The sequence below is a fragment of the Myxine glutinosa genome, chromosome 6 (genome assembly GCF_964187855.1).
Source record: "Myxine glutinosa chromosome 6, kmMyxGlut1.1, whole genome shotgun sequence".
Classification (NCBI taxonomy): Eukaryota; Metazoa; Chordata; class Myxini; order Myxiniformes; family Myxinidae; genus Myxine; species Myxine glutinosa.
In genome coordinates this window covers 116,547,972-116,575,917 of record NC_136266.1, presented here as the reverse complement: position 1 = coordinate 116,575,917, position 27,946 = coordinate 116,547,972, and the positions used below count along the sequence as shown (strand labels likewise).

Sequence of the window (27,946 nt, the reverse complement as noted above, 5' to 3'; positions counted from 1 at the left end):
GTAAAAAATTAAAATAAAAACAAATAAAACGAAATATCTATTTTCTTGTTTTGTTTTCAACTTTATTTCTTTATTTATAATATTCAAAACATTTTACAAAGTTACACAAGTTACAATACATTTTACTTTCAATATTACACTGTTCATTTACTAAGTCTTCACTGGGCGTCAGTAGTCGGCGTCTTGGGCGTAGCAGGAATATAGTCACTCAAGTTGAAGGACGAGTTGAAGGAAGTGTTGGGGTTCAGTGTCTGAAAAGCACCGGTCAAGGCTGCTGCAGTATCCGTCGAAGAAGTAGTTGTAGTGGTGCGTGCCTGGGTTCCACTGTGGACTGGGGTGGAGTAGGCGGTGGGTTGCAGCTGATCCGGCAGGACGGGTTGCAGGTTGGCCGGTTGACACTCTGTCCACGGGTACTGCAGGACATTAGCAGGTGGGTTGGATGCTGCCAGGTTGCGTACTGCCAGGGCGTACTGCGGTGCTAGTGGCTGGCTGGCTTGCTGCAATTGCGGAGGCTGTGGTGGCTGCAAAAAGGTGACTTGCGGTGGTTGCTGCGCTTGACGACGTTCCAGGTTGGACTGTTTCACATACTCCATCGCCTTGCAGGTGGCTTCATGGGTGAAATCCTCCAGACAGGAAGGGGTCATCTTCGCCATGAGCATGCCGAGGAAGTCGCAGGTCTTCTCTATGTCATTCTTCGGCTCTGCCAGCTGCTGCGAGACTTTGTCGAGGCAGTCGGAGATGGAGGCTGTTGTCGTTGATGTTGTCGCCGACTGTGATGTACCCTCAAGGGTAGTCTGGGGTGTCACTGATGACTCACTGCAGTCAGAGTGCTGGTCAGGTCTATGAATCTTCGACCCTCTGGTGGCCCTGGCTTGACAGACATACTGCTTGACGAACTCATACTTCTCCAACAACCAGGTGATTCTAGGCATCATGATGTCATCTACAGCACCGGCGCCGGATCGTGTTTTAGTTTCCTTCTTCTTCACCTCCTTCACGTACTGGGTCCTCAACGAAGTATACCATCTGTAGAGGTCGCCAGGGTTCATCCGCATCTTCTGATCCATCTCCAGCCAGGCGCGCTCCTACTTCTGACGGTTCTTAAACTCGAAACTGGACTTGTCGTAAAGGAATCGGTTCGACTGCAGCCACTCAATAACCTCATCCTCTTCTTCCTTCGTGAGGGACCTGGCCATCTTAGTCTTAGGCTTCCTGGTTTTGTGATTCTGAAAATATAAAAAATAGCCAATTTCATAATACACATAAAAACTATGGCATGCACTTCCTGAGTTCGAATACTTGCCTGATCGAATATTCGAATACTTAAAATCGTATCTCTAATAAAAACAAATAATTGTACAATTACTATAATTATATATTATATTATACATATTATACATTATACATATTATATTATTTATTACTACATATATTCCTTATTTATTACGTTATTTTATTTTGACTTACTGCTGCAGTGGTCGTGGCATTAGCTGTAGCTGCACCATCGTCCGAAGCATCACTTTTGGAGATCGAGGAGTCACGGTCACGTTCAGTGTCTTCTACATCATCAACAGGGTCTAGCTGCGGTGGTGGTTCAGGGGAACGCGAGCGTGTCCTCTTCTTCTTCCGCGGAGATTTTCGAAGAGCAGGAGACTTCTTGTTGACTGCCTTCTTCTTTGGAGCCATGCTTGTAGATATTGTAGAGTAGATATGCAGAGATGTGACTTCTATGACTTCTTGATAACAACTGAAAATGAAGTGTTCGATTTTGCAGCTTTTATACCTTTCCCCAAATCGTAAACAATACGTAAGAATACGTAACACGACCCGAATGAAATCTTAAACAACACGTAAGCACTCGTAATAATCCGTAAATAATCCGTAAACTAACCGTAACAAATCGTAAAAAATATTCTTACGAGTCATTTACGGATTCTTGCGAGCAGTTACGGATGGTTACGTGTTGTTGCGAGCGGTTTACGATACTTACGGATTGTTACGAGTTATTTACGGAAAAATCAATCCGTGGACAATCGGAAGATGATTTTTGACATGTCAAAAGTTGTTGCGAGTTGTGACGAGTTATCTACGGATACCAGCGAGTTATTTACGGATGCTTGCGATTGACTACGAGTTGGCGATCCGTAAGGACTCGTAAGAATAATCCGTGTATGTGAAGGCACCCTTAATGGGTTCATGGGTGAAAATTTCATTACTTGCAGTTCCGACTCGGTATACAACTTCGCTTCAAATAACAAATTATCATCAATGCTTCCTTTCACCGTGCATGGGCTGAGGGGTTACGCCCGCTTTGCGGTGCTATTTATTGGATTCTGTGTCTTTCCCACTTGAGAATGGGATCCGAGGTTTCTGGCAAACCTCGGATAGGAGTTTAGGTGTGCCAAGGAAGGACTTTGCACGACGGAGGAATCCCAATTGGCAACTGGCTTTGGAGGCCAACTTTGAAATGCGGCTTGCCCAAGAGAGACCATGGCTGAGAATGAGACCCTAAGGGTTTGAGTGATTGAACCTCCTCAAGACGGTTATTGAGAAATTACATGGGTAGGTTTGTGGAAGTCCTTTCAGAGAGAGAGTGAGTGAGTGGGATTTCCCAGGGTTGAAAGACATATTCCACGTGTTTGACCAGTTAGTGATTTTGTCAAGGTCTGAGGAGAAGGAAGAGGCTGCAACCTTTCTGTCAGAAGGATAAGGGATGTCACGGCATGAATCATCAGCAAAGAGATCAAGGGGAATTTGCAGAGTCAGTGAGATCATTGATGAAGATTAGGAATAAGATGGGGCCTAGAATTCTGCCGTGGGATACCCCAACCTTGACAGGGTGAGGAGAAGAAAGAGTTCCGTTGACAGTTGACAGTTCCGTTTGTTACGAGAGTGGAGGAAGTCAGTAATTCTGGATGTTTGGGGTTCATAGGGATGAGAGGTGGGGAGGAGTGGAGGAGCTGCTGATAGGGCGTAGAGATGTAGAAAGGAGCCAGGAGAGGTTGCGGTGTGGGGGAAGGAGGGAGGGGTTGAAGCTGGGAGGGGCAGTGGTCAAGCTGGGAGGGGGGGCGAAGAGGAGGGGAAGCTGATAAGGGGCAGGACGAGTAGGGGGAGCCAACGGGACGGGGATCGTACTGAAATGCAGGGCTGGTGCAAGGGTATTAGGTGCCCTATTGCTCCCCTGCTCCCCCTCCACCGACCCCCACCGCAAATGAACTTTCAAAAATGAATATTGTGCATTAGTATGAATAAAACTGCTGCATTTGTAGAGTACAAGCATCATGGGTTACTATAGCATAGAAGGACCCAGGTTTGGTGAGAGAATAGATAGATCAGGTGGGGAGTTGGATAGATCTGTCTGTCTTGCCTGCCCCTACATGTATCATCAACCTGCCAGTCATATCATCAACCTGCTGGCCATGTCATCGGCCTGTTGGCTTTCATCACCTACCTGTCGGCCTGTCCTGACCTTATCGTCCTGTACCACCATCACCTGCCTCCTTTACCTGCCATGACCACTGGTTTGTGTCATATGTTTTTGCCATGACTGACAAAACCAGCTATGCCCCTCCTGCTCACAGGACTCCCCAATGTGAGTCTGAAAGCTTCCAACATTAGTATTAATGAAATAAAAATGCTTCCAACATGAACTACTATTTTAACAGATGCCCCTGCACTTGCATCTATAGTTTCTTTTATAGATGTCGGTGATGTATATCAGTCGGGATAACCACCAGACTGGATAACCTGCGACAGACCTCTTGGTGGGTGGTGGTGACATGTTTTTGGTTGAAGGCATGGAGGAAAATTTGGCTCTGAAAAGTGAAAGGGGCTGGGTGAACTAAGCATTTAGAGGAGTGAAGAGGTTTTCGAAAATTAGTCTTGTGAAAGAGAAAAGCAAGAGATTTTGTTGAAGAAGAGTGAATCGGTTATTTCTGATATAGAGTAATAATACATATTAAAAAAACAATGCGTGCTTGTGTATTTGTGTATGTGTGTGTCTGTCCCCCTTCACAAGGGTAGATGTTAAAGGCTTTGAGTAGCTCTTTAGGTTTTAATAGGCAATCTTTGAACATGACTATTTGTCCACCGGTTAAAAGACCTACAAGACTCCAAGGACCCAGAAGACCCCAAAGACCTAAAAGACCCAAAAGAACCCAAGGATGCAAAATACCCAAATGACCCAGAGAACCCAAAATATCCCCAAGGATCCAAAATACCCCGAAGACCCAAAAGACACAAAAGACTCTTAAATATCCCAAAGACCCTGAAGACCAAAAATACACCAAAGACCCAACGACTGAAAATACCCCGAAGACCAAGAATACCCTTAAAGACCCCAAAGACCAAAAATATCCCAAAGACCTTTAAAGACCCCAAAGACCAAAAAACCCCGAAGACCAAATAGACCCAGAAGACTGAAAAGACTCCGAAGATCCAAAAGTCCCTGAAGACTGAAAATACCCCCAAAGACCCTTAAAGACCTCAAAGACCAAAAAACCCTGAAGACCGAAAAGATTGAAAAGACCCAGAATACCGAAAAGACCCAGAGGACCCAAAAGACTGAAAAGAAGAGTAATTATGTCTCTTAGTCTTACTTTGCAATTGTAGACAGTGGCTTGCAAACCGAGCCTCGAGCTCGGTGTGCAGAAGCATTTATATATATATATGTTATGTATTTGGGATATACAGTATATATACATATTGTTACGGTTCTCCGCCGCCCTTCTTACCCTTACCAAGGGGAGATTAAGCCCCTTGTTCTTCTTGGGTCGTCGCAACCGCGAGATTTGAATCGCCACTGCCGGGCAGACGCAAGGTAGGGTTTCGGGACAATTCTCGCACGTACCTAAATACCTGCGCCGCCGCGGAAGCGGGGATCAAGCCTCGCACGAGCCACGCGTAATTTGAGTACGTCCGAACGGATGACGTACCACGTGGTCCGTGCAGATCTCTGGTATTGGAACCCGATTCGAGCGGTTTTATTCGTACCACGCTTAGTCAATGAGGAAATCACAAGAACGATCGAATGGAAGGAAGAACACAGGTTTGATTATTATTCCCACGTATGTACAATGATCGGTAGAAGCAGAGACACAGAACAGAACGTAAACAGTCTTATTCTTAGCGCCCAGACTCAGGCCCGTCACACTCACACAGGGAATTGCAGGCAGGATGATGTTCAGGCCAAACGCGCCGACTTGGTCGTCCAGGAACGGCCCCGTCCGGCTCTCCACGGTCTCAGCACGTCCCGCGAAGAAGGCAAGCAGGCGGTGGAAGGATCCTCGTAGCGCGTCTCCCAAACAAAAGGCAGCCGATGAGGTAGGAAGGAAAAGTACGCGTCTCTCAGCGCAGCTGGCGGTTACACAGCGCGTTATCACTCGCGTAACTCAATGCACTATATGCGGCTCAGCTTCAAGCTCAAACGAGCGTCACTTTCATACGAGCGCGTATCCTGGTTCATGCGCGTCTTTCGCCGATCCCGTATCTTTCAAACTCTTCTGCTGACCGCACTCCTTCGACTTCTCCCTCAATGCCAACTCAGTCCTCGTACCTCAATTGCTCACCGCGCTCCTTCAACTCGCGAGTCCTCCTGGGGGCTTTGCGCGACGGGTTATATTTGCACGCCCTGAACCTTCTCGAACCTTCCAACCACGCCCTGTGACGCAGTGCTGCTGCCACACCCTGTGAGCCCTGATTGGCGGCTCGCGCTTACCGTCAGCTTCTCTGTCGCCCTCATTCGGTCCCGCCCCGGCCCTCCAGGCCTGCCTCGTGTTAATTCGCGCCAAAATAACCAAAGGCAGCACAAAGAGGCATGAGGCAATGGAGGCGGGATAAGGCAATGGAAGTAGGAGAAGGACCTATTCTCCTTACTCTACTCAACGCAGAACTAACATAGGAAAAGGACTATTCTCACAAATACTAAGAGATAACTGCACTATCACGAGGCTACATGTTGTTTGTGTGGCTAACTATGAGGGGGAAATTTAACCTTTATTACACAAAACTCAAAACCGCAACAATATATATATATTTTAATTATATATTTTTTGGAAGCACAATAAATGCAAGGCGCAGGTAGGTGAAATTTGCTGCATGTGATGTGCAACACGTGAAGAGTAAACTGAGTGTTCGTTTACGTCTGTCGGATGTCTATTAAATAAAGATGATATGAGCACACCTGTCACTAGGCCCAGGCTTCAGACTTTGGCATGCTCACGAGGCTGTACCGTCAAAAGCTGTTCCAACCCGTCATTTTTAACGGGCTTTATACTAGCAATACATATTAAAGCAATTTTTTTTGACGTTGTGAAGATGTTTTAATGAAGATAAACGTTTTATTCAGTGCAGATTCAGTTTGGGGATGTTGAGAACCAGGGTGTAAAGTATCTCGACAAACTGCGATCAATTGTCGTACGCGTTTATTCACTCTGCCGATCAAGGCCCGATTCACAGCAGCGCCATCCGAGGTCTGGCGTAAGGATCCAACCCGGTCCTGGTGTAGGGATACAACGGTGAACATTTGCACTGCATACATGACATCCTCCCCTTTAAGTCCAAAATTACCAAGAGCAATACGTGCTAGATTTCCAGAATTGACATTTCAAAAGCAACATTTCCAAAACATGTGAAAATATGTGTGCAAATGGTTATGAGAATAATGAAAATACGTGAAAATAGAACATGTGTCAACGTGAAAAAAAAACATCTTCAAAGATTCAACCGGTCGGGTGCTTTTCTCTCACGCATTGAGCGTCGCGGTGTACCAGTGGATACAGAGTCCGAGGTGATTCCTTTGGGTCGCGGTGTACCAGTGGATACAGAGTCCGAGGTGATTCCTTTGGTCTCCACGAAGGGTGTAGCGTTTGCAGAGGTTTTCGGGGCATCCAAGCCGGCTGGAGCGGCCACGACGATCTCCGGCAGTGGCGGGTCAAACTGTTGTCCTGACTGTGACGATGCTACAGGCTCCATCGACTCACAGTGACGGTAGGTTATGTGGTCCTGATGTCGACGAATTTCGCGGCCGTCCTGCAGGCGAATCACACTGGACAGTGGACCTGGCTTCTTGATGATGTCCCCCGGTAGCCACGTCGCACCTGCACCAAAATTTCGGGCAAACACTGGATCTCCAATGTTGATACATCGACTGTTGGACGTCTTATCGTGCACCAACTTTTGATTAAGCTGGCTCTGATAAACATTTGATGATATGTCTGGTTTGAGATTGTCAAGTGTCGATCTCAAGTGTCGTTTCATCAATAACTCAGACGGAGCTGCACCGGTTGTTGATTGTGGCGTGATGCGGTATTTGAACAGGAGACGAGACAGCTTTGTTTCCAGGGTTCCCTCCTGAAGTTTCTGCAATCCGGATTTGATGATTCCCACGGATCGTTCGGCCAAGCCATTTGAAGCCTGGTGATGTGGGCTGACTAACTTATGTTTGATGCCGTTCCGACGTGTGAACTTGGCAAACTCGGTACTGGAAAAACACGAACCGTTATCACTCACGATCATCCTGGGCAGACCATGAGTGGCGAAACAGCGTCTGAGTCTTTCGATGACAATGGCTGACGTAGTACCACGCGTCACATAGGCATCAATCCATTTTGTGTGCGCGTCCGTAATTATTAGAATCATGCTGCCGTTAATAGGCCCGGCATAATCGAGATGTAGGCGATGCCACGGTTCGCTGGGCCATTCCCAGGGATGCAGTGGCGCTTTCGCAGGTGTATTCCGGGTGCTCTGGCAGGGGTAACAATGTCGAACATGATGTTCGATATCAGCATCAAGATTCGGCCACCACACATAGTTTCTGGCGAGTGACTTCATCTTCACAATCCCGGGGTGACAGTCATGGATTTCATCCATGACCCTGGAACGCAGATTTTTCGGGATCACGACACGACATCCCCAGAGTAGGCAACCATTTTCCACGCTGAGTTCGTTTTTACGTGCTTTAAAAGCCGCAAAATCTGGGTCACCCTCAGGTAGCAAATGCCATCCAAGCTGTACAGCCTGGACAGTTCTGGACAGAACGGGGTCTCGTCGAGTATGAGTGCGGATCTGGCCGGAATCGACAGCACAATCTTCCAGATGATCCATCAGTGCGATAATGGATCCTGGTGTAGGCGAATCATCAATGGATTCTGGAAGGGGTAACCGACTCATGGCATCTGCATTTGTGATAGACGAACCGGGCTTATAACATATGGTGTTGTCATAAACAGCGAGAAACAGGGACCAGCGGATGATCCTGGGCGGTAGTGTGTCAGATGTCGCCTTAGTTGGACCAAACAGACTGATCAGCGGCTTGTGATCAGTGCGAATCGTGAAATGATGTCCAAGAAGGTACTGGCGAAATTTGCCGACGCCGAAAACGATTCCCAATCCTTCCTTGTCAAGTTGGGAATAGTTTTTCTCTGCTGGGGACAACGTTCTGGATGCAAATGCAACCGGTCTTTCCGTACCATCAGGCATCACGTGTGATAATACACTCCCCACTCCATACCGACAGGCATCGCATGTCAGCACAAGATCCTTCTCTGGATCAAAATGAACGAGAACATTGGACGATTTGAGCAGATCCTTAGAGGTCTGGAATGCTGATTGTTCAGTAGACCCCCAGCTCCAGGAGACTCCTTTCCTCAAAAGCCGATAAAGGGGACCCAAAACGTCGGTCACATTCGGGATGTAACGACCATAGAACTGAAGCAAACCGAGGTATGACTTCAATTCGGTCACATCTCGTGGAGAAGGAGCATCCTTGATAGCTCGGACTTTCTCATCTGTCGGTCAAGGCCCGATTCACAGCAGCGCCATCCGAGGTATGGCGTAGGGATCCAACCCGGTCCCGGTGTAGGGATACAACGGTGAACATTTGCACTGCATACATGACACAGGGATAAGGAAATGAGTAACTGAGCACTGAGATAAGAGTTTGTATTTGTTTTTTCCGATGTTGTTGTTGTTGTTGGGTTTTTGGGGGTTTTTTCGGAGTGAAGTAGGAGTGATACGTGTTGTTTGTATTTTTGAGGGAGGATGGGAAATGGATTGCGGTGAGGGATCAGAAGTAACAATATCTAGGATAAAAGGAGCAAAAACGGAGGAGAAGTACACTCGACTACAATCACCAGGAGTCCCGACTTAACTCGCGAGAAAATTAAATAATTCAACACAGCAGGGTATGGTTTGGGACATAAAAATTGATGAAAAACGCGAACAGCGAAACTGTAAAACACAACGTAACTTGTCTGGTAAACTTAGCTGAGATGTACTGGTAGGAGCGAGAGCTGATCAGACGTCTACGTGCGCCGAACCCCCGATTGTTTCTGGCAACCCTCCAAAGGGAGAGTTCTGCTTGAAAATCAGACCATCACGGAATCACCAAAAATGTACAAAAACTGATCCCCCTTAACTAAAGCCATATCAGCTTCCGTCCAATCATTAGCAAGGTCATGGAATCCATCATCACAGTTGATATGAGATCCTTCCTTTTTGTCCCCAACAGCCTCATCTCAGATCATCAATTCATATTCAGACCAGATCACTCTACCTTGGACATGCTGCTCCTACTCTCACAACAATGGATGGAGGCCTTCAATGTCAGACATGAGTTCAGGCCCGTCTCTCCAGACATATCTCGAGCAGCTGTTGACGCTTCCAAGATTCTGCAGAGCACACACTGGCAGTAATCAGTAATCCTCAATGCCAGTAATCCTCCTCTTCTTAAAGTCCCAAAATCCAGGCTCATTGCTCACCTCCACTCATTTGGCACTTTTTTCTCTCAACTGTGAAACCAGCTTCCCCAGTCTGTTCAGTCCCATTCTGCCCTCCAGGGCTTCAAGACAACTGTTCATCCCCCGTCCATACCCGATCCATAATCTCCTCTACCCCCAAATGACCCCATTCCCAAACACTCCCCTCTTGCAGTTTAATGTAATTTCTCCCCTCTCCCTCACCTCTTTCTATTTATTAGTTGTTGATTGGTTTGTTTCTTTTCTGTTTTATCCCCATCTTCCCTTTCCTCTTCTTGCTGTGTTTCATTACCTTATCCACTGAGGTTGGATGGAGGTTATTGTATTCACCTGTTTGTCTGTCTGTGAGCAGGATGTCTCAAAAAGTTATGGACAGATTTGGAAGAAACTTGGTGGGCAGGTTGGGTGTGTCAAGGATGAATCGATTCGATTTTGATGAATATCCGGATCCGGATACAATAAAAATTTTAAGTGATTCTTCACCATTGAGAGATAGGGCCCAAAACGATATCTCAAAAATTTGTGGATGGCTTCGGACAAAACTTGGTGGACGAGTTGGTTAGGCGACATGAACAAGCTGATTCGTTTTTGGTTCAGGTCCGAATCCAGATCTGACCTATCAGTGGGATAGAAACATAAACTGTTCAGCCTGGCGGAGGTTTGCGATCTATCCCCATGCTTTTCTAGTTCAGCTTGTGTCCTCCTTCCCCTCTCCATTCATCTCACTCTCACTTCTAATCTGCTGTTGGTGTTTCCCCCCTTTCCATTTTTGTTCCATTCCATTCTGCTCTAGCTCTTCCTGAGCCTCAATCATGTTGGATTTTTTTTTAAATCATGGGATTTGGTCGTGATTTTTGGTGGTTCCACACTCCCATGCCCCCCTACATCAGCTTATGCAGCCAGGGTTCCAAACCACCCTTTTAACTTTTATTTTAAACAATGATATAATTAGCTTATAGTTGAAATAGTATGTAAACTACAGGAGCTTGTTCAAAATTAACATGACATTGGTCGACCTCATGCACTTTAATGTGAATGACAAGGACATTTGCAGACATGAATGGACCAGCATATATGGTATATGGGATTTGAACCTATATTCCCAGAATTTTGAGCCAGGGTTTCAGATGGGAACGTGCACAGCAGCGGCCCAATCCATTTTGGGAGTTAAAAGCCGGCGGAAAAGTTCGTCCAGCACGTCACACTGGGGACGGCGGTTAAAGGTGGTTGGGATGAGACTGGAGAGAGTAGTTTAACAGGAGTTCAAGGTTGACTCCACATGTTCACACCTGTTCCTGTCACTCACCCAGGAATAGATTGTCTCTAAGAGTCGGATAGGGCCCTGTATACGGACGGTGGGAGGGAGATTGTGGGATAAGAGGAAGAGTTAGTTAAGCTGGCTAGCTTGCTGGTGGGTGATGTATAGCTGTGACAAGTTGCGTGATGAATCAATTCCATCAGTGCCATCACTGAACAGCTGTGCGTATCGTTTTCTTTTTGTGCAGTTTTTTTTTTCATCACTGGATCGTGGAGAAAGACATTCATGGTATTGCTTGAGGTATCAACACCAGGGTCACCACGTTGCCATCCAGACATATATTTTTATTCCAGTAACTTGTTAAATCGCATGGACACGATACAATTTTGGTCAAATGTGTCTCCGGTTTGAACGTCAGAAGATGGATAAGGGACTCGGCCTATTGATTACGTACTCGTCTTAGGCCAAACAGCCTCACCTCAGGTTATCCTCCATTCCTACCTGTGCTCCTTTCTGTCCTCATTAACCATCTCCTCTCTCTCACCTCATCCACTTGCAGGATACATTGTTTCATTTGATCTTCTCTATGCTCCGGTTCATTCAGTCCCTTTGCTTATTGTGCCTGGGTATTGTTCCAACGCCCCCAAAACTCAGTAGATTACCTGGCTTACACTTCGTCACCTCGCTCTTCCATGAACTTGAACTTTGTGAACAAAATCGAAAACCATGATCTTTACTACCTCTGCTAACCCTAATCCTCCCGAAACTCCTTCCAAATTCCCACTTTTTCCTTCCTGTGAGTTTCCTACTGCATCCATCTTGTCCACCCCATGCGTCCTCACTTACTCCTCATTCCTCCCCACACCCATTGTTTGTCCAAGTCTCCCTCTGTTTTGTCCCTCAACCCTGCTGTTGGTGTTTCTTCCTCTTTCTCTCTCTCTTTATATTGTTCCATTTGGTCTGCTACATCCTTGACGTTTTATATAAAAACAGCCACAGATCCACATCTCACAGACTCGTGGTCAGCTTATCTCAAATGTGGAATCAAATGAAGATTTCACACAGCAATGTCCAGCAATCACCTGTATTGGCTGCATTTATTTTAAACATTTTTATTGTCATTATTATCGTCATTGTACGTCACTGTTTCCCATTAGTATGGCTACTGAATCTGAATAGTTTGCTTTGTTAAAGTGTTTGGGCTTGTAGAGAAGCTTGTACATATAATTATGACAGGTACTGATGTACATTGAGAACATTAGGTGACATCACTTTACTTTTGTATGAATTAGTGGACAACTCGAAACAGTATATTGCATTGAATCGAGGAGTCCCACATCATCAGGCATTTGCTCATATGGTTACAACAAAGAAGCCAACTCCGTTTAATGACTTCATTTGACTTTAATGTGATCATTCTAATTTGCAAACAAATTAATAGAGCATTGCTGTGATGACATGGAATTCTTAGGATATTCAAGGTGAATATCCTTTTATTCTTTGACATTTTAAGAAACGTTAATAAATAAATGTCGTTGATAAACATTTTACATTTCAGTACAAAACCGGGGTCACGTAGTTCCAAAATATGGAGCACACCGTACCAAAAACGGGAGTCCAAATTACCAAAATCTGCAGCACCAATTGCCAAAATCTGGAGCACGAAGAACCAAAAACTGGAGCACAAAGTACCAGAAATGAGAGCACAAAGTACCAACATCTGAAGCACAAAGTAACAAAAACGGGAGCACAATGTACCAAAAACTGGAGCCAAAATTATCAAAAACTGGAGCCCAAATTTCCAAAAACTGGAGCCCAAATTACCAAAAACTGGAGCACAAAGTACCAAAAACTGGAGCACAAAGTACCAAAAACTGGAGCACAAAGTACCAAAAACGGGAGTACAATGTACCAAAAGCGGGAGCACAAAGTACCAAAAACTGGAGCACACCTTACCAAAAACAGGAGTGTACAGTACCAAAAACTGGAGCACAAAGTACCAAAAGTTGAAGCACAAAGTACCAAAAACAGGAGAGCAAATTCTGAAGCACGAAGTACCAAAAACGGGAGCACAAATTAATAAAAACTGGAGCCCAAATTACCAAAAATGGGAGCAAAAGTATCAAAAACTGGAGCCCAAATTACCAAAAACTGGAGCCCAAATTACCAAAAACGGGAGCAAATGTACCAAAAACGGGAGCACAAAGTACCAAAAACAGGAGCACAACTTACCAAAAGCGGGGGCACAAAGTACCAAAATCTGGAGCACAATACCAAAAACTGGAGCGCAAAGTACCAAAAACTGGAGCACATAGTATCAAAAACTGGAGCACATAGTATCAAAAACTGGAGCACATAGTACCAAAAACGGGAGCACAAAGTACCAAAAGCGGAAGCACAAAGTAACAAAAACTGGAGCACAAAATACCAAAAACTGGAGCACATAGCACCAAAAACTGGAGCACAAAGTACCAAAACTGGAGCACAAATCACCAAAAACTGGAGCACAAATTACCAAAAGCAGAAGTACAAAGTACCAAAAACTGGAGCACAAAGTACCAAAAACTGGAGCACATAGCACCAAAAACTGGAGCACAAAGTACCAAAATCTGAAGCACAAAGTAACAAAAACGGGAGCACAATGTACCAAAAACGAGAACAAAAACTGGAGCACAAAGTACCAAAAACGAGAGCACAAAGTACCAAAAACTGGACCACAACTTACAAAAATGGGAGTGCAAAGTACCAAACACGAGAGCACAACTTACCAAAAACGGGAGCCCCTAAGTACCAAAAAATGGAGCACTACTTACCAAAAACGGGAGCGTAAAGTACCAAAAACTGGAGCACAAAGTACCAAAATTTGAAGCACAAAGTACCAAAAACAGGAGAGCAAATTACCAAATTCTGAAGCACAAAGTAACAAAAACGGGAACACAAAGTACCAAAAACTGGAGCACAAAGAACCAGAAATGAGAGCACAAAGAACCAAAAACTGGAGCACAAAGTACCAGAAATGAGAGCACAAAGTACCATAAATGAGAGCACACAGTACCAAAATCTGAAGCACAAAGTAAAAAAAACGGGAGCACAATGTACCAAAAACAAAAACACAAATTACCAAAAACAAATTACCAAAAACTGGAGCACAAAGTACCAAAAATGGAGCACATAGTACCAAAAACTGGAGCACATAGTACCAAAAACTGGAGCACAAAGTACCAAAAACTGGAGCACAAAGTACCAAAACCTGGAGCACAAAGTACCAAAACCTGGAGCACAAAGTACCAAAAACTGGAGCACATAGTACCAAAAACTGGAGCACAAAGTACCAAAAACCGGATCGCAAAGTACCAAAATCTGGAGTTCAAAGTACCAAAAACTGGAGCACAAATTACCAAAAACTGGAGCACAATGTACAAAAATCTGGAGCACAAAGTACCAAAAACTGGAGCACAAAGTACCAAAAACTGGAGCACAAAGTACCAAAAACTGGAGCACATAGTACCAAAAACTGGAGCACAATGTACCAAAAACTGGAGCACAAAGTACCAAAAACTGGAGCACATAGTACCAAAAACTGGAGCACAAAGAACAAAAAACGGGATCGCAAAGTACCAAAATCTGGAGTACAAAGTACCAAAAACTGGAGCACAAATTACCAAAAACGAGAGCACATAGTACCAAAAAACGGGAGCACAAAGTACCAAAACCGGCAGCAAAAAGGACCAAAAACTGGAGCACAAAGTACCAAAAACTGGAGCACATAGTAACGAAAACTGGAGCACAAAGTACCAAAAATTGGAGCACAAATTACCAAAGACTGGAGCACAAAGTACCAAAAATGGAGCACAAATTACCAAAAACTGGAGCACAACGTACCAAAAACTGGAGCACATAGTACCAAAAACGGGAGCACAAAGTACCAATAGCAGAAGCACAAAGTACCAAAACCTAGAGCACAAATTACCAAAAACTGGAGCACAAAGTACCAAAAACTGGAGCACAAATTACCAAAAACTGGAGCACAAAGTACCAAAAACTGGAGCACACAGTACCAAAAACTGGAGCACAAAGTACCAAAAACTGGAGCACAAATCACCAAAAACTGGAGCACAAAGTACCAAAAAGTGGAGCACATAGTACCAAAAACGGGAGCACAAATTACCAAAAGCAGAAGTACAAAGTACCAAAAACTGGAGCATAAAGTACCAAAAACGGGAGCACGTAGTACCAAAAACTGGAGCACAAAGTACCAAAAACTGGAGCACAAAGTACCAAAAACTGGAGCACAAAGTACCAAAAACTGGAGCACGAAGTACCAAAACCTGGAGCACAAAGTACCAAAGCCTGGAGCACAAATTACCAAAAACTGGAGCACAAAGTACCAAAAACTGGAGCACAAAGTACCAAAAACTGGAGCACAAAGTACTAAAATCTGGGGCACAAATTACCAATATATGAAGTACAAAGTACCCGAAGTTACCTGGTGGTTATAGGTTCAAACCCACGATTGACTTTGTGATTGTGGATTTATATTCCTGGGTTATCTGGTAATTATGGATTCAAATCCCAGGTTGTCTGCTGACTGGAGGTTTAAATCTCTAGGTTATCTGATGATTGCATGTTCAAATGCATCTGTTATTTGGTAATTGTAGGTTCAAATGTCTGAGTTTTTGGGACATTGTGTCGAACACCAACAGCAAGGATGGGGAACAAAACAAAGGGAGAACCAGATAAATAAGGGACGTGGGGACGAACGAGAGCAAGTGGAGGACACAGGAAGGAAAGGGAGGGGAGAGGGGTGAACAAGGTGGGTACAGCCACAAGCTCTGAATCACATTCGTATAAGGAAAAATTAGCAACCCGGAAAGAGATGAGCTTTGGGAGGGTTGATGGGGATAGCAAAGATCATGGTTGTGGATGGGGATGACCTGAGATGGTGGTGAACTACTGTCTTGTTGCCCTGGATGGGAAAATGATATTGAGGAAGTTGGTTCCAAAGGTAGAAAAAAGTGAAACAAATAAGTGGGTGAAGGTGAGCAGTGAGTGAATTTGGGAGTTACTCCAGAAGGGCTAGGTTACTGGTAGACCATAGTTGCCTCTGCAGAAACCTGGGGGACAGAGCATGGAAAGGGCAGGTTACCAGGGGGTGCAATACCATTGGGTATAGGAGTTACTTGTTAATTGTAGGTCCAAACCCTGCCGGGAATACAATCGTAAACCAGGCAATGTATTTCGTTCTCTTTACAAGTTATCTTTAAAAATCCACAGGATCAAAAGACCGACACTCGGATAGATTACAGTAGCCTCTTCTGTCCTTTCGGAAATGGGCGAGACTAAACATCTTTACAAACCATAGCACACAAAAGGGTTGTGCACGTTGATTACATGGAATTGCAAGAGCTCACATCAACAACCACTATTTGATTTAACTCGAACCATTTCGTCTATAAATGCATCCGGGAGGAGAGAATAGGAGAGGGGAGGGCAGGGAAGGGCCTCTAAGGTGCGGAGTAAGCGAAGTGTGGCGAGGGAAGAGGGGAAAAGATGTTGGAAAAAATTTATATAAAAGGATAGATAGGGAAGGCGAGGAAATATAGATCCAAGAGAGGGAGGAATGAGAGGGAAGGAAAGAAGAAAAATGAAGAGCAGGTGTAAAAGACAGACATGTATATCCAATTGGACCCCTTAACTCAGGAAAACCTCACATTAAATGAACACTGTCAGGGGAGAGGAATTTGGGCCTCCATTCCAATATGCTACAAATACCATTTGAATTTGCCTTTTGTCCTAGCTGGCTCAGACCTTCCGCCAGACTGGATGTGAGCCAGGTCGTTGGGGCTGAGCATTCGGAGAGGATAGATTCTGTGTGGTTCAGCCAAAGCAATGGCATACATCATGACGAATGGGGCATGACAGCTGCCATTTTGTTCCTACATTCTATAATACGAGGACATGTTGAAAAAGAATGCCTCCAATTCTTTCTTTTCCAAAACGGATAAAATATATTCGGAAAAAAAAAAACAGTTACTAAAATCAATTTTTATTCTACCATGGCGTGCATACACATTGCCTTCAGAAAATATTCACACTTCTTGACTTTTCACATTCTGTTCTGTTACAGCCTGGATTTAAAATGGATTAAATTGATATATATTTTTTGTCACTGATCCACACATAAACTTACTATAATTCACCAGATGTCCGTCCGTCCGTCTGTCTGTCTGTCCGTTCGAAGGTACCGCAAAAACGGCTCAACCGATTGCAACGATATTTTTGGTGGTAATCCTCGGACCCCCTGGAGTAAAATAAGCTCTAATGTTTTTCCAAGTTTTCCAATTTTCCAGTTTTTCCAAACACTATGGAATAATATTTACCGATATGAACAGCGATGTGGCTTTTGTTGAAATTCTGCGTACCAGGAGAGAGTAGATTGACTCCTGACGATCTCTTCCTATATAAACGTGCGGCTCCAAAGTAACACGGCAGCGTGTGCAAAGCGACTGAGAAACAGGTGTAGCGGCCGCTTCCGTATTACAGATTCGGCGCGCACTCTTCACACATAAACGTGCGACTGAGAAAGACGTGTAGCGGCCGCTTCCGTTTTGCAGAATTCAATCTTTTTTCAAAATGGGCACCATGTACTGTTTAGATTTTGATGATTTGCGTGTGATATGATTAAACAGATGTTTATATGAATCGTTAAAAATATTTTAAAAGCCCTCAATTTCTGATATTTTGCCTTTTCATTTGGGCTTCCCAATTGAAGCCCCGCCCGTAGGGTGGGTACCATTGCTAGTACCCCATAATGTCGGTTTTTTTTTTTTACAAAGTAGGGTAGGTGGGGGTAATATGGACCCCCTAAGCCAAAGTCCCGATAGAGACTATACAAATAGATAAGGAATATTTCCAAACAATGGTTTATTTAGACAACCAGACAGACTACATCCCCGTGCAGTTTGGGTTGAATAAAATCAAAGACATATGATTGAGGGGACAAATAAAAATATGCCATCAGTATCCATATTCCAAACAACGTGGGGAATATGGACCCCCCTATGGGGTAATATGGACCTCGGGTCCATATTACCTCAATATGGTTAGTCCAGTTTATTTTCGACAAATGTTCCATGGGACAAATGTTACTTTCCGATTTTTCAGTGAACAACAACCTTAGCGACACTCGTCACAGACGAAAGCACCTATACCCTCATAGTCAGTTTCGTTTTCGTGGGCCCATTGCTTGCATTCACTGCATTGGATCCAAGAAAATTCAGGTGGATCAACAAATAACTCATTGCAATATATGCAGTAGAAATTACTCATGCAGTTTTCAGGTCCTTTTCTGTGTTGCTTGGCAGACTTGGTTACCTGCTTTCGAACTGGAGGACCGCGCTTTGTTCGTGGTCTGTTGCCTTTTTTCGCTTTCAAATTAGTTGGGGGTATAGGATTCTGCTTCTCGCGTGTTGGCCCTTTCTTCAATGCCCTTCTCTCTTGTTCTTGATGTTCCACGATCAAACGTCTTTTAGAAGGAGAGGATGTGATGATTACGCTTTTTCGGGGCGAGTTAAATCTTCGACAGTGCATCGTCACTGTCGGATTTTTATACAAAATCAAGTGTGCATGTTATCGCCTGATAACAAACAGCCCATACTTGACGACTGCTTGGACCATGCCTAGTTTTGCTTAGTCACATATTTCGGTGTAGAAAAATTTATTTGATTCAAATTTTGACAGTGAACATGCTGTTTTGTGGACTTATTCTATTAGCTTTCTGTGTGGGGAATATGGACATCGACTGCGGGGAATATGGACATGGGTCCATATTAGACACTACCAAAGGGTCCATGTTCCCCACACCATGCCTCTCGATCATGTCAGCATGCCCAGTACTAATGGACTGGGATGGAGTTTTCTACACACAGTGTGTGTACCACTCCACCGTACCACTACACCTCCTCACACTCCTCTCTAATACCTCCTCACACTCCCCTCCATTACCTCCTCACACTCCCCTCCAATCCCTCACACTCCCCTCCAATCCCTCACACTCCCCTCCAATCGCTCCTCACTCTCCTCTCCAATCGGCCCTCACTCTCCAACTCCTCGCTCCTCACTCTCCAACCCCTCGCTCCTCACTCTCCAACCCCTCGCTCCTCACTCTCCAACCCCTCGCTCCTCACTCTCCAACTCCTCGCTCCTCACTCTCCAACCCCTCGCTCCTCACTCTCCAACTCCTCGCTCCTCACACTCCAACCCCTCGCTCCTCACTCTCCAACCCCTCGCTCCTCATTCTCCAACTCCTCGCTCCTCACTCTCCAACTCCTCGCTCCTCGCTCTCCAACCCCTCGCTCGTCACTCTCCAACCCCTCGCTCCTCTCCAACTTCTCGCTCCTCTCCAACCCCTAGCTCCTCACTCTCCAACCCCTAGCTCCTCACTCTCCAACCCCTAGCTCCTCACTCTCCAACCCCTAGCTCCTCACTCTCCAACCCCTAGCTCCTCACTCTCCAACCCCTAGCTCCTCACTCTCCAACCCCTAGCTCCTCACTCTCCAACCCCTAGCTCCTCACTCTCCAACCCCTAGCTCATCACTCTCCAACCCCTCACTCCTCTCCAACCCTTCGCTCCTCTCCAACTCCTCACCCCTCTCCAACCCCTCACTCCTCTCCAACCCCTCACTTCTCTCCAATTTCTCGCTCCTCTCCAACCCCTCACTACGCACGCTGCACCGTGGAGAGCATTGCACACAGGGGAGAGGAGGAAAGGATCACATACAGGGGAGAAGAGGGAGCATAGGGTGGGAAGTGAAACTTCTACCTTTACTTGGTTGACTTCACTCGATTTGATTTGAGAAGGTGGAGGGTGGAGAACCGCCTTGACTCTTGTTCATTTATAAATTTGAAAGTATCGAAAAAACTTCGCTTTACAAAGTAGAAGTGGATTAAAATCAAACGTTATTAATAAATATTGTATTCCATAGTTGGTCGACATTATTATGCACATTTTTGAAGTACGGTACTGTATTGTTTAATTACATGGTTGGAAAAGAGTTGAATCGCCTTAAACAAACTCTGTATTCAACCCCAGGAATATGGAAAAATATAATTTGACTTCGGACTTCAGTATTCAGTCGCTGTACTTTTACCAAGTAATTGTAGCGGCTTCCGCTGGGTTTACACAATCGCCTTGCACCTATCAAGGACGCGGAGCGAACGCCATGCCGGGCTCGTCCAGGACGCCCGGGCAGGCCCGCTCTCAACTTGCCAGGCCGCGTCCAGGACGCCCGGCCACGCCCCCTCTCGCCTTTCCCGGGCAAACGCTCCGGGATAATGTGTGTATATATATTGCTGCCCGATAAACGGGCTTTTCAGAGTACCCGAGTTGTTTTGTTTCAATAAAGAAACTCGGACGAATTCCAGCTTTTTGTCGCGTCCATTCTTCCGATTACGTGGGAGCACAGCTCCTACATTGGTGACCTACCGACATGGACACGGCAGTTGCCCTCAAACTGCCTACCTTCTGGGAGGCTCACGCGGCGGTTTGGTTCGCCCAGGCGGACTCCCTGTTCGCCCTGCGAGGCATCACGGCCGACGACACCCGCTTCCACCATGTGGTAGCAGCGCTCGGCTCAGCCACCGCGGCCCGCGCCCTGAGCCTCCTCGAGAGCCCGCCAGCCGCTGACAAATACGGCGTGATTAAAAAGCTCCTCCTCGACGCTTTCACCCTCTCATCGGTGGAACGCGCACGGCGCCTGCTCGACCTGCCCGAGCTCAGCGACACGCGCCCGTCCGAGCGAATGGACTACATGCTTTCGCTGCTCGGCGAGCACTCTCCGGCATTCCTGTTCCGGGAGCTGTTCCTCCGTCAGCTGCCTAGCCTGGTACGCCTCGCCCTGGCGAGCACGACGATCACGGATCCCCGCGCCCTCGCCAGGGAAGCCGACAAGATCTCCACGGCAGGCCAACGCATTGCAGCAGCGACCTGGGGCCCACCGCCGTCCGACGCAACGCCCATGGCGCCCGAGCACCCGGCACGGTCGACGACCGAACTGCCGACGCAATTGGCGGCCGCTACGCCGAGCCGACCACCTCCAGCACGACGACCGGGGCCTCCACCTGACCAAGCGTGGTGTTACTATCATGCCAGGTTTGGACAGAAGGCCCGGACATGCCGACCCCCGTGCACCTTCGGCAGGCCGGGAAACCGCCGGGCCGGCTTTCATTACCAGCCATGAGCGCCGGCCACACGGGCAACTTACTTTTCATCACGGACAAAGCGTCCGGACGGCGCTTCCTGTGCGACACCGGCGCCCAACTGAGCGTCATACCCGCCTCCGATCAGGACAGGCAGTCCGTGGTTTGCGGCCCCTCCTTTGTTGCGGCCAACGGATCGGCCATCCGCACCTTCGGCCCGCGCAACGTCACCCTCTGCTTCGGCGGCCAATGCTTTAATTGGACTTTTGTAACCGCAAGCGTGCCCATGGCTCTGCTAGGCGCCGACTTCCTCTGCGCACACGGACTGCTGGTGGACGTCCAACGGCGTCGCCTCATCAACGCCGAGACCTTCAGCTCCCTGGTATGCACATTTAGCAGCTCCACTCCGACCGAGCTGGCATGCGCCCTCCCGGCGGCGAACGAGTTTGCTCGCCTGCTCACGGAGTTCCCGGCCCTCACGCGGGCAACGTTTTTGGCCGTCGCAGTACGACATGGAATCGAGCACCACATACCAACCACGGGCCCGCCGGTCTACGCCAGAGCCCGCCGCCTCGACCCAGCCAAGCTCGCCGTGGCCAAAGCCGAGTTCGACGCTTTGGAACACCTCGGCATCGTGCAGCGCTCCGATAGCGCATGGGCTTTGCCACTACACATCGTCCCAAAACCAGGGGGCGGCTGGCGCCCATGTGGCGACTACCGCTGCCTTAACGACGCTACCACCCCCGACAGGTATCCGATCCCGCACATCCAAGACTTCTCCGCCCGTCTGGCAGGATGGGTCATTTTTTCAAAAATCGATTTCATACGGGGATATCACCAGGTACCTGTCAGGGCGGCCGACGTCCCTAAAACAGCCGTCATCATGCCGTTCGGCTTGTTCGAATTCCTGCGGATGCCGTTTGGCCTCAAGAACACGCCTCAGGCATTCCAGCGCTTGATGGACAGCGTGCTGCGTGACCTGCCGTTCCTCTTCGTTTACCTGGACAACATCCTCGTCGCCAGCACGTCCCGGGCCGAGCACCTCCTCCACCTCCGAACACTGTTCGGGCGCCTCAGCGAGCACGGCCTCATCGTCAACCCGGCCAAATGCCAGTTCGGCACGACGGCCGTTGATTTTTTGGGCCACCACATCACCAAGAACGGGGCCGTGCCGCTGCCAACCAAGGTCGAGGCCATCACCACGTTTCCGCGTCCCCGCTCCATAAAGGCCCTGCAGGAATTCCTGGGAATGGTGAATTTCTATCACCGCTTCGTGCCCCGCGCTGCTAAACTCATGCGGCCCCTCTACGAAGCCCTCCGGGGCAAGCCGGCCAAGCACGACATCGTCTGGTCCGCAGCAATGGATGCGACCTTCAAAAGCTCAAAGCGGGCCCTCGCCGACGCAACACTGCTCGCTCACCCGGTGCTCAACGCTCCCATCGCCCTCACCACGGATGCCTCTGACTTCGCGGTGGGCGCCGTACATGAGCAATGGGTGAACAGGGTTTGGCAGCCACTCGCTTTTTTCAGCCGGCAGCTCCGGCCGAACGAGCTCAAATATAGCACGTTTGACCGTGAGCTCCTCAGTCTACACCTGGCCATTCGCCATTTCCACCACCTCCTGGAGGGCCGACCCTTCACGGCGTTCGTCGACCACAAGCCGTTGGTTTACGCAATGGCCAAGGTCACGGAGCCGTGGTCGGCCCGCCAACAGCGCCACCTCTCCGCCGTGTCGGAGTTTACCACGGACATCCGGCACGTCGCCGGCAAAGACAACGCTGTGGCCGACTGTCTTTCTCGGGCCAGCGCGAACGCGGTCCACCTCGGTGTGGACTTCGCGCTTATGGCGGCGGACCAAACCACCGACACCACGGTGCAAGCCCTCCGGGCGGCGGACACGGGCCTCCGCCTGGCCGACATCCCCTTCGCAAACACTGTCCTGCTCTGCGACGTCTCCCAAGGCCAGCCTCGCCCCATCATGCCCGTTACCTGGCAACGCCGCATCTTCGCCTCCCTCCACGGCCTTTCCCACCCGGGCCGGAAAGCTTCCCAGAAGCTGGTGTCGGCGCGATTCGTCTGGCACGGCCTTCGACGGGACGTCCGCGATTGTACCAGCACCTGCACAGCCTGCCAACAGGCCAAGGTCCACCGACACACCCAGCCCCCGCTGGCACCTTTCACCATGCCCGAACGACGTTTCGACCACGTCAACGTGGACCTGGTGGGCCCCTTCCCCCCATCACGGGGGTTCACACACCTGCTCACCATGGTGGACAGGACCACCAGGTGGCCGGAGGCCGTTCCCCTCGTCTCCACCACCACCGCCGACGTGGCGCAGGCTTTCATCGCCACCTGGGTCGTCCGCTTCGGCGCACCGGCGGACATCTCGTCAGACCGCGGACCGCAGTTCACCTCCGAGCTGTGGGGCGCGGTCGCCCGCAACCTGGGGGTCAAGCTCCACCGTACTACGGCCTACCACCCCCAAGCCAACGGGTTGTGCGAACGATTCCACCGCTCCATGAAGGCCACGCTCATGGCCGGCCTTCAGGACGGCGGTTGGGCCGACCGGCTGCCGTGGGTCCTTTTGGTCCTCCGCACGGACCCCAAGGAGGACCTCCGGGCATCCACCGCCGAGCTTGTCTACGGCCAGGCGCTACGCGTCCCGGGCAAATTCGTGCCCGACGCTACCAGTCCCTGGTCCGCAGCTCACCAGCGCTCGGACCTCCAGGAGGCCGCCCGACGGTTTGCCCCCGTGCCAACGTCCCACCACGGTGACCCCCAGTCCTATGTCCCCCCAGCGCTTCGCACAGCGGAGTACGTTTTTGTGCGTCATGACGCACATCGTGGGCCACTCCGGCCGCCGTACGACGGGCCCTTCCGGGTCCTGCGACGGGACGACAAGTCGTTCATCATCGACATCGGCGGCAGGTCGGACCGGATTGCGGTGGACCGCCTCAAGCCGGCGCACGTGGACATCGACCAACCACCACGGTTGGCCCTTCTGCCACGGCGAGGCCGCCCCCCGTCCACGGTGCCCCCCACTCGACCGCCCACCACCACACCGGACCCCCCCCCCCCCCACGACCCGCCAGGGGTCGCTTCGGCCGGGTCATCAGGACCCCCCCTTAAATTGACCCTGCCGGTACAAGTCGATTCTGGGGGGACGTGTGTAGCGGCTACCGCTGGGTTTACACAATCGCCTTGCACCTACCAAGGACGCGGAGCGATCACCATGCCGGGCTCGTCCAGGACGCCCGGGCAGGCCCGCTCTCAACTTGCCAGGCCTCGTCCGGGACGCCCGGGCATGCCCGGGCATACCTGCCCTCGACCTGCCAGGCCGCGTCCAGGACGCCCGGCCACGCCCCCTCTCGCCTTTCCCGGGCAAACGCTCTGGGATAATGTGTGTATAGACAGACTTGGCATTTAATATGGAATATTTTTTTTGTGGGGGTGAACTTACTTTTCAAGATGTCTTAGAACCAAAAGTTCATTGGAATTATGTTGAAATTATTCTAGATTTTGTTAATGTGACCTTTAAAAGAAACAAAAACCACATTTGACATTTCGAAACAAATAAATTGATCCTTGAAAGTGATGTAAACTGATATCGAACTCAATTCATGGACAGTACTGTGTTAAACCTCTGTACGTTTTCCAGAAGTATCTCTTTATTTTGCACATTAGCCAAAAAAAATTTTAACAAAAACAAAAGTTAAATTACGACTGGGATTACGGACTAAAATTACAGTTCAGTACTTCGTGTAACCCCCACGAGCATTCAGGAGAGCACGTACACGTCGAGGCATGCTGTTCACGAGATTTGCCAAGGTTTGGACAGGAATCGCTTGCCATGCAGTGACAATAGCCTGCTGCAATTCACGCACAGAGGTCGGCTGCTGGTCCAAGTGGTCGATTTGACGCGTTAATTCTGCCCACAAGTTCTCGATCGGATTCATATCCGTGGACATGGCAGGCCACTCCATATGCTCTACACCATGGTCAGCAAGAAAGTGTTGGATCATGCGAGCATGATGAGGCCTTGCATTGTCATCTTGGAAGACAAAGTTTCCTCGAAAGGCTGCACGAGCAAATGGAAGCAATGTTTCTCCCAGAATGGCCCTGTACTTGAACTGGTTCAGGTTTCCATTCAGAACAACCATGTCAGTTTTGCCCCCTGCATGAAAAGCAGCCCAAACGGTCACCCCCACCACGTCCAGCTTGGACTCTTGGCACTATTCAATCTTTGTTGTAGGCTTCATGCACTTGTCTGCGCATTCGGACACGGCCATCTTGACGATAGACCAGAAATCTAGACTCGTCACTGAAGATCACGTGATTCCAGTGTCCTGGCTGCCATTGACAGTGCTCTCTGGCCCACTGCAATCGGCGCTGGCGGTGTTGTCTGGTCAGGCGTGGCTTTCTCAGGGGACGCCTGGCACGATAACCTACTTGAACCAGTCGTTGGTTGACTAGCCTTCTGGATACAGGCACATTTGTCAGTTGCTGCCACCCAGCCCTAAGCCGATTAGCTGACTTGGTACGGCCATTGCGGACTAACCGGTGCAGCTGGTGATCATCCCTCCTTGTGGTTCTGCGGGGACGTCCTGGCCTCGGTATTGGAGTAGGGACACCCCTCTGACCATTTCGTTTCAGGATCTTTGACACCTGATCTTGAGTGATGCCATACTGCCGAGCAATAGCACGCTGTTTCATGCCGTAATTTCGTAAAGCCACCACTCCATGACAAACAACATTGTCGAGTTGACGGACCATCTCCAGAGGAACCGGCAATAACTTTTGGAGACGTGCAGCAGTTGTTTTCCACTAATACAGAACGCAACAACCCTTGTATACCCGACTGTGAAGCCAATCATCAAATGCACCTGTCCGTACATTTTGCCATGCCACCTGTGATATAATCCTGTTGTTGACTTCTTGCTGCGACAGACAATCAATGACATGGTTCTTTTAACAAATAAATCACCAAAGAGTAAAAGAAACTCACCAGATTGATATACTGAGTTAAGAAAGTAAACCCAAGTCAAGAAAAAAAAATATTCCATATTAAATGCCAAGTCTGTATATTGCTGCCCGATAAACGGGCTTTTCAGAGTACCCGAGTTGTTTTGTTTCAATAAAGAAACTCGGACGAATTCCAGCTTTTTGTCGCGTCCATTCTTCCGATTACGTGGGAGCACAGCTCCTACATAATAATATTAATAGAGAAGTCCTGGGAACGTTTTCTTCTCTCCTTTACTCTCCTTCCCTCTTTCCTTCCTTCTCTCATTCTCTTCTCTCATTCTCCTCTCTCCTTCGCCGTGCCCACATAACAGTCAACACATTCAAAAGGGATGTTGGAATACATTTTGCCGATTTTCTCAACTTTAGCTGAAAGTGAGACTTGAACCATCCCATCGACTGTGATGGTGAATTAGAGTGGCCTTTGAAAATGTATTTCGTTCTATAAACGGCAACTTTCATCGGATTTTCTTCCAGTTTTTTTTCAACCGAGTCTAAAACTATGTGAGCGACTGTGAAAAATGAAATGATATATCGAATTTGAGTTGAAATAAAACTGGGAGAGAGAGCACGACATCGCGGGCCTAACAAAAGGGCCTCAAAGCTATGCGAGTTAATAAAATGGTGGATATTGGTTTTTGTAGCCCCTCCCAGACCGGGTGTAGCCACACCCCCGCACAGACGGATCACCTTCGGCTATTATAATATAGATTATGTGTTTGGTGAGGGGAGTGAGAACTTTTGAGAACTTGTGTTTGACTGGTTTGGGTAGATGACTGAGGATTTGGATTATAATTTTACAAGGTTTTACAGGCACAAAGCTCGACAATATTAAATTCATATGACATTTAGCTATTCTTTGGTTAACTGTTCAATTCCTGTCCTCTCCTCCCTCTGTCCTCTACTCCCCTCCTCCGTCCTTTTCTCCTCTCCTATTCCTCTATCCCACCCTTCTCTCCTCTCTCCACTTCCCTCCTCTCCCCATAATTCTCCCTCCTTCTCTCCTCTCCCTCCCCCCCCCCTCTCTGACCCCCAGGAAGGAGGGGAGGACAGAGAGTTGGGTTTATGAGGGGATGTAGCAAAGATGGGATAGAGTTGGGACTTGAGGAGTTTGAGACTTTGGGGATGGGGGAGGAGGAGTTGGGGAATGAGGGTTGGGAGGGGGTGGGGTTAAGGAGTTGTGGTGGGTGGGGGGACTGGGGAGGGGGTTTCGGGGCTTCGAGTGGTGAGGTGATTGCAAAGCATTTGGGTTGAGGGGAGGCTGAAATTTGGGAGTTGGGAGTGAGGGTTGATGACTTAAGGTTTGCGAAGAGGGTTGTGGGGGAGGTGGAGGGACAGGACTCGGTCACATTTTATATTATGCGGATGTTCCACGGGTACCTGCTAGTAATAATAATATTACGAGTTCCCTTACAAGGAATGCAGGCCATAAGGCCCATCAAAACATTCGCTACGATTACAACGTATGGTTGTTTGTCCATGTTATATCCTTGAAAATGCTGAGAATCAAGCAAATAAGCAGCACTGACCATTTAAGGGAGCTTGGATAATGACCCAGCCAGGGTTCGAACCACCAACCTGCCACACTCAGAGCCGACGCCCTTACCACTACACCATGAAGTGTGGTGGTAAAACTGACCATCTCCGTCGGGTATGTAATGGCGGTGTCCCGCATGACAGGTAAAGATGATCCCATGACTGGAGTGTTAACAAGGAA

The 27,946-nt window shown here is 48.2% G+C and overlaps 2 protein-coding genes across 2 annotated transcripts in view; one reads left to right on the top strand and one right to left on the bottom strand.

Annotated features, from left to right (window-relative positions):
* The window catches only part of LCMT2 (leucine carboxyl methyltransferase 2), a 93,221-nt gene that overhangs the window by 53,542 nt on the left and 11,733 nt on the right, over window positions 1-27,946 (top strand). The gene's annotated exons all lie outside the window — the stretch shown is intronic.
* Window positions 39-27,946, bottom strand: LOC144892651 (uncharacterized). The gene is made up of 3 exons (XM_078780434.1): window positions 27,759-27,946; window positions 1,468-1,747; window positions 39-1,226 (listed from the first exon to the last, which is right to left on the bottom strand). The coding sequence occupies exons 1-3, from the start codon at window positions 27,923-27,925 to the stop codon at window positions 1,086-1,088; spliced, it is 588 nt and encodes a 195-aa protein (XP_078636560.1). The 5' UTR covers window positions 27,926-27,946; the 3' UTR covers window positions 39-1,085.

Bases quoted from the DNA above. Each gene is read 5' to 3' on its own strand.
- LOC144892651 (XM_078780434.1), bottom strand. From the start codon at position 27,925: ATGGGATCATCTTTACCTGTCATGCGGGACACCGCCATTACATACCCG. The intron at 1,748-27,758 runs GTCAGTGCTGCT...CTTCATTTTCAG, and splicing joins TATCCAAGCTCCCTTAAATG to TTGTTATCAAGAAGTCATAG. The intron at 1,227-1,467 runs GTAAGTCAAAAT...TTATATTTTCAG, and splicing joins ATGCCACGACCACTGCAGCA to AATCACAAAACCAGGAAGCC.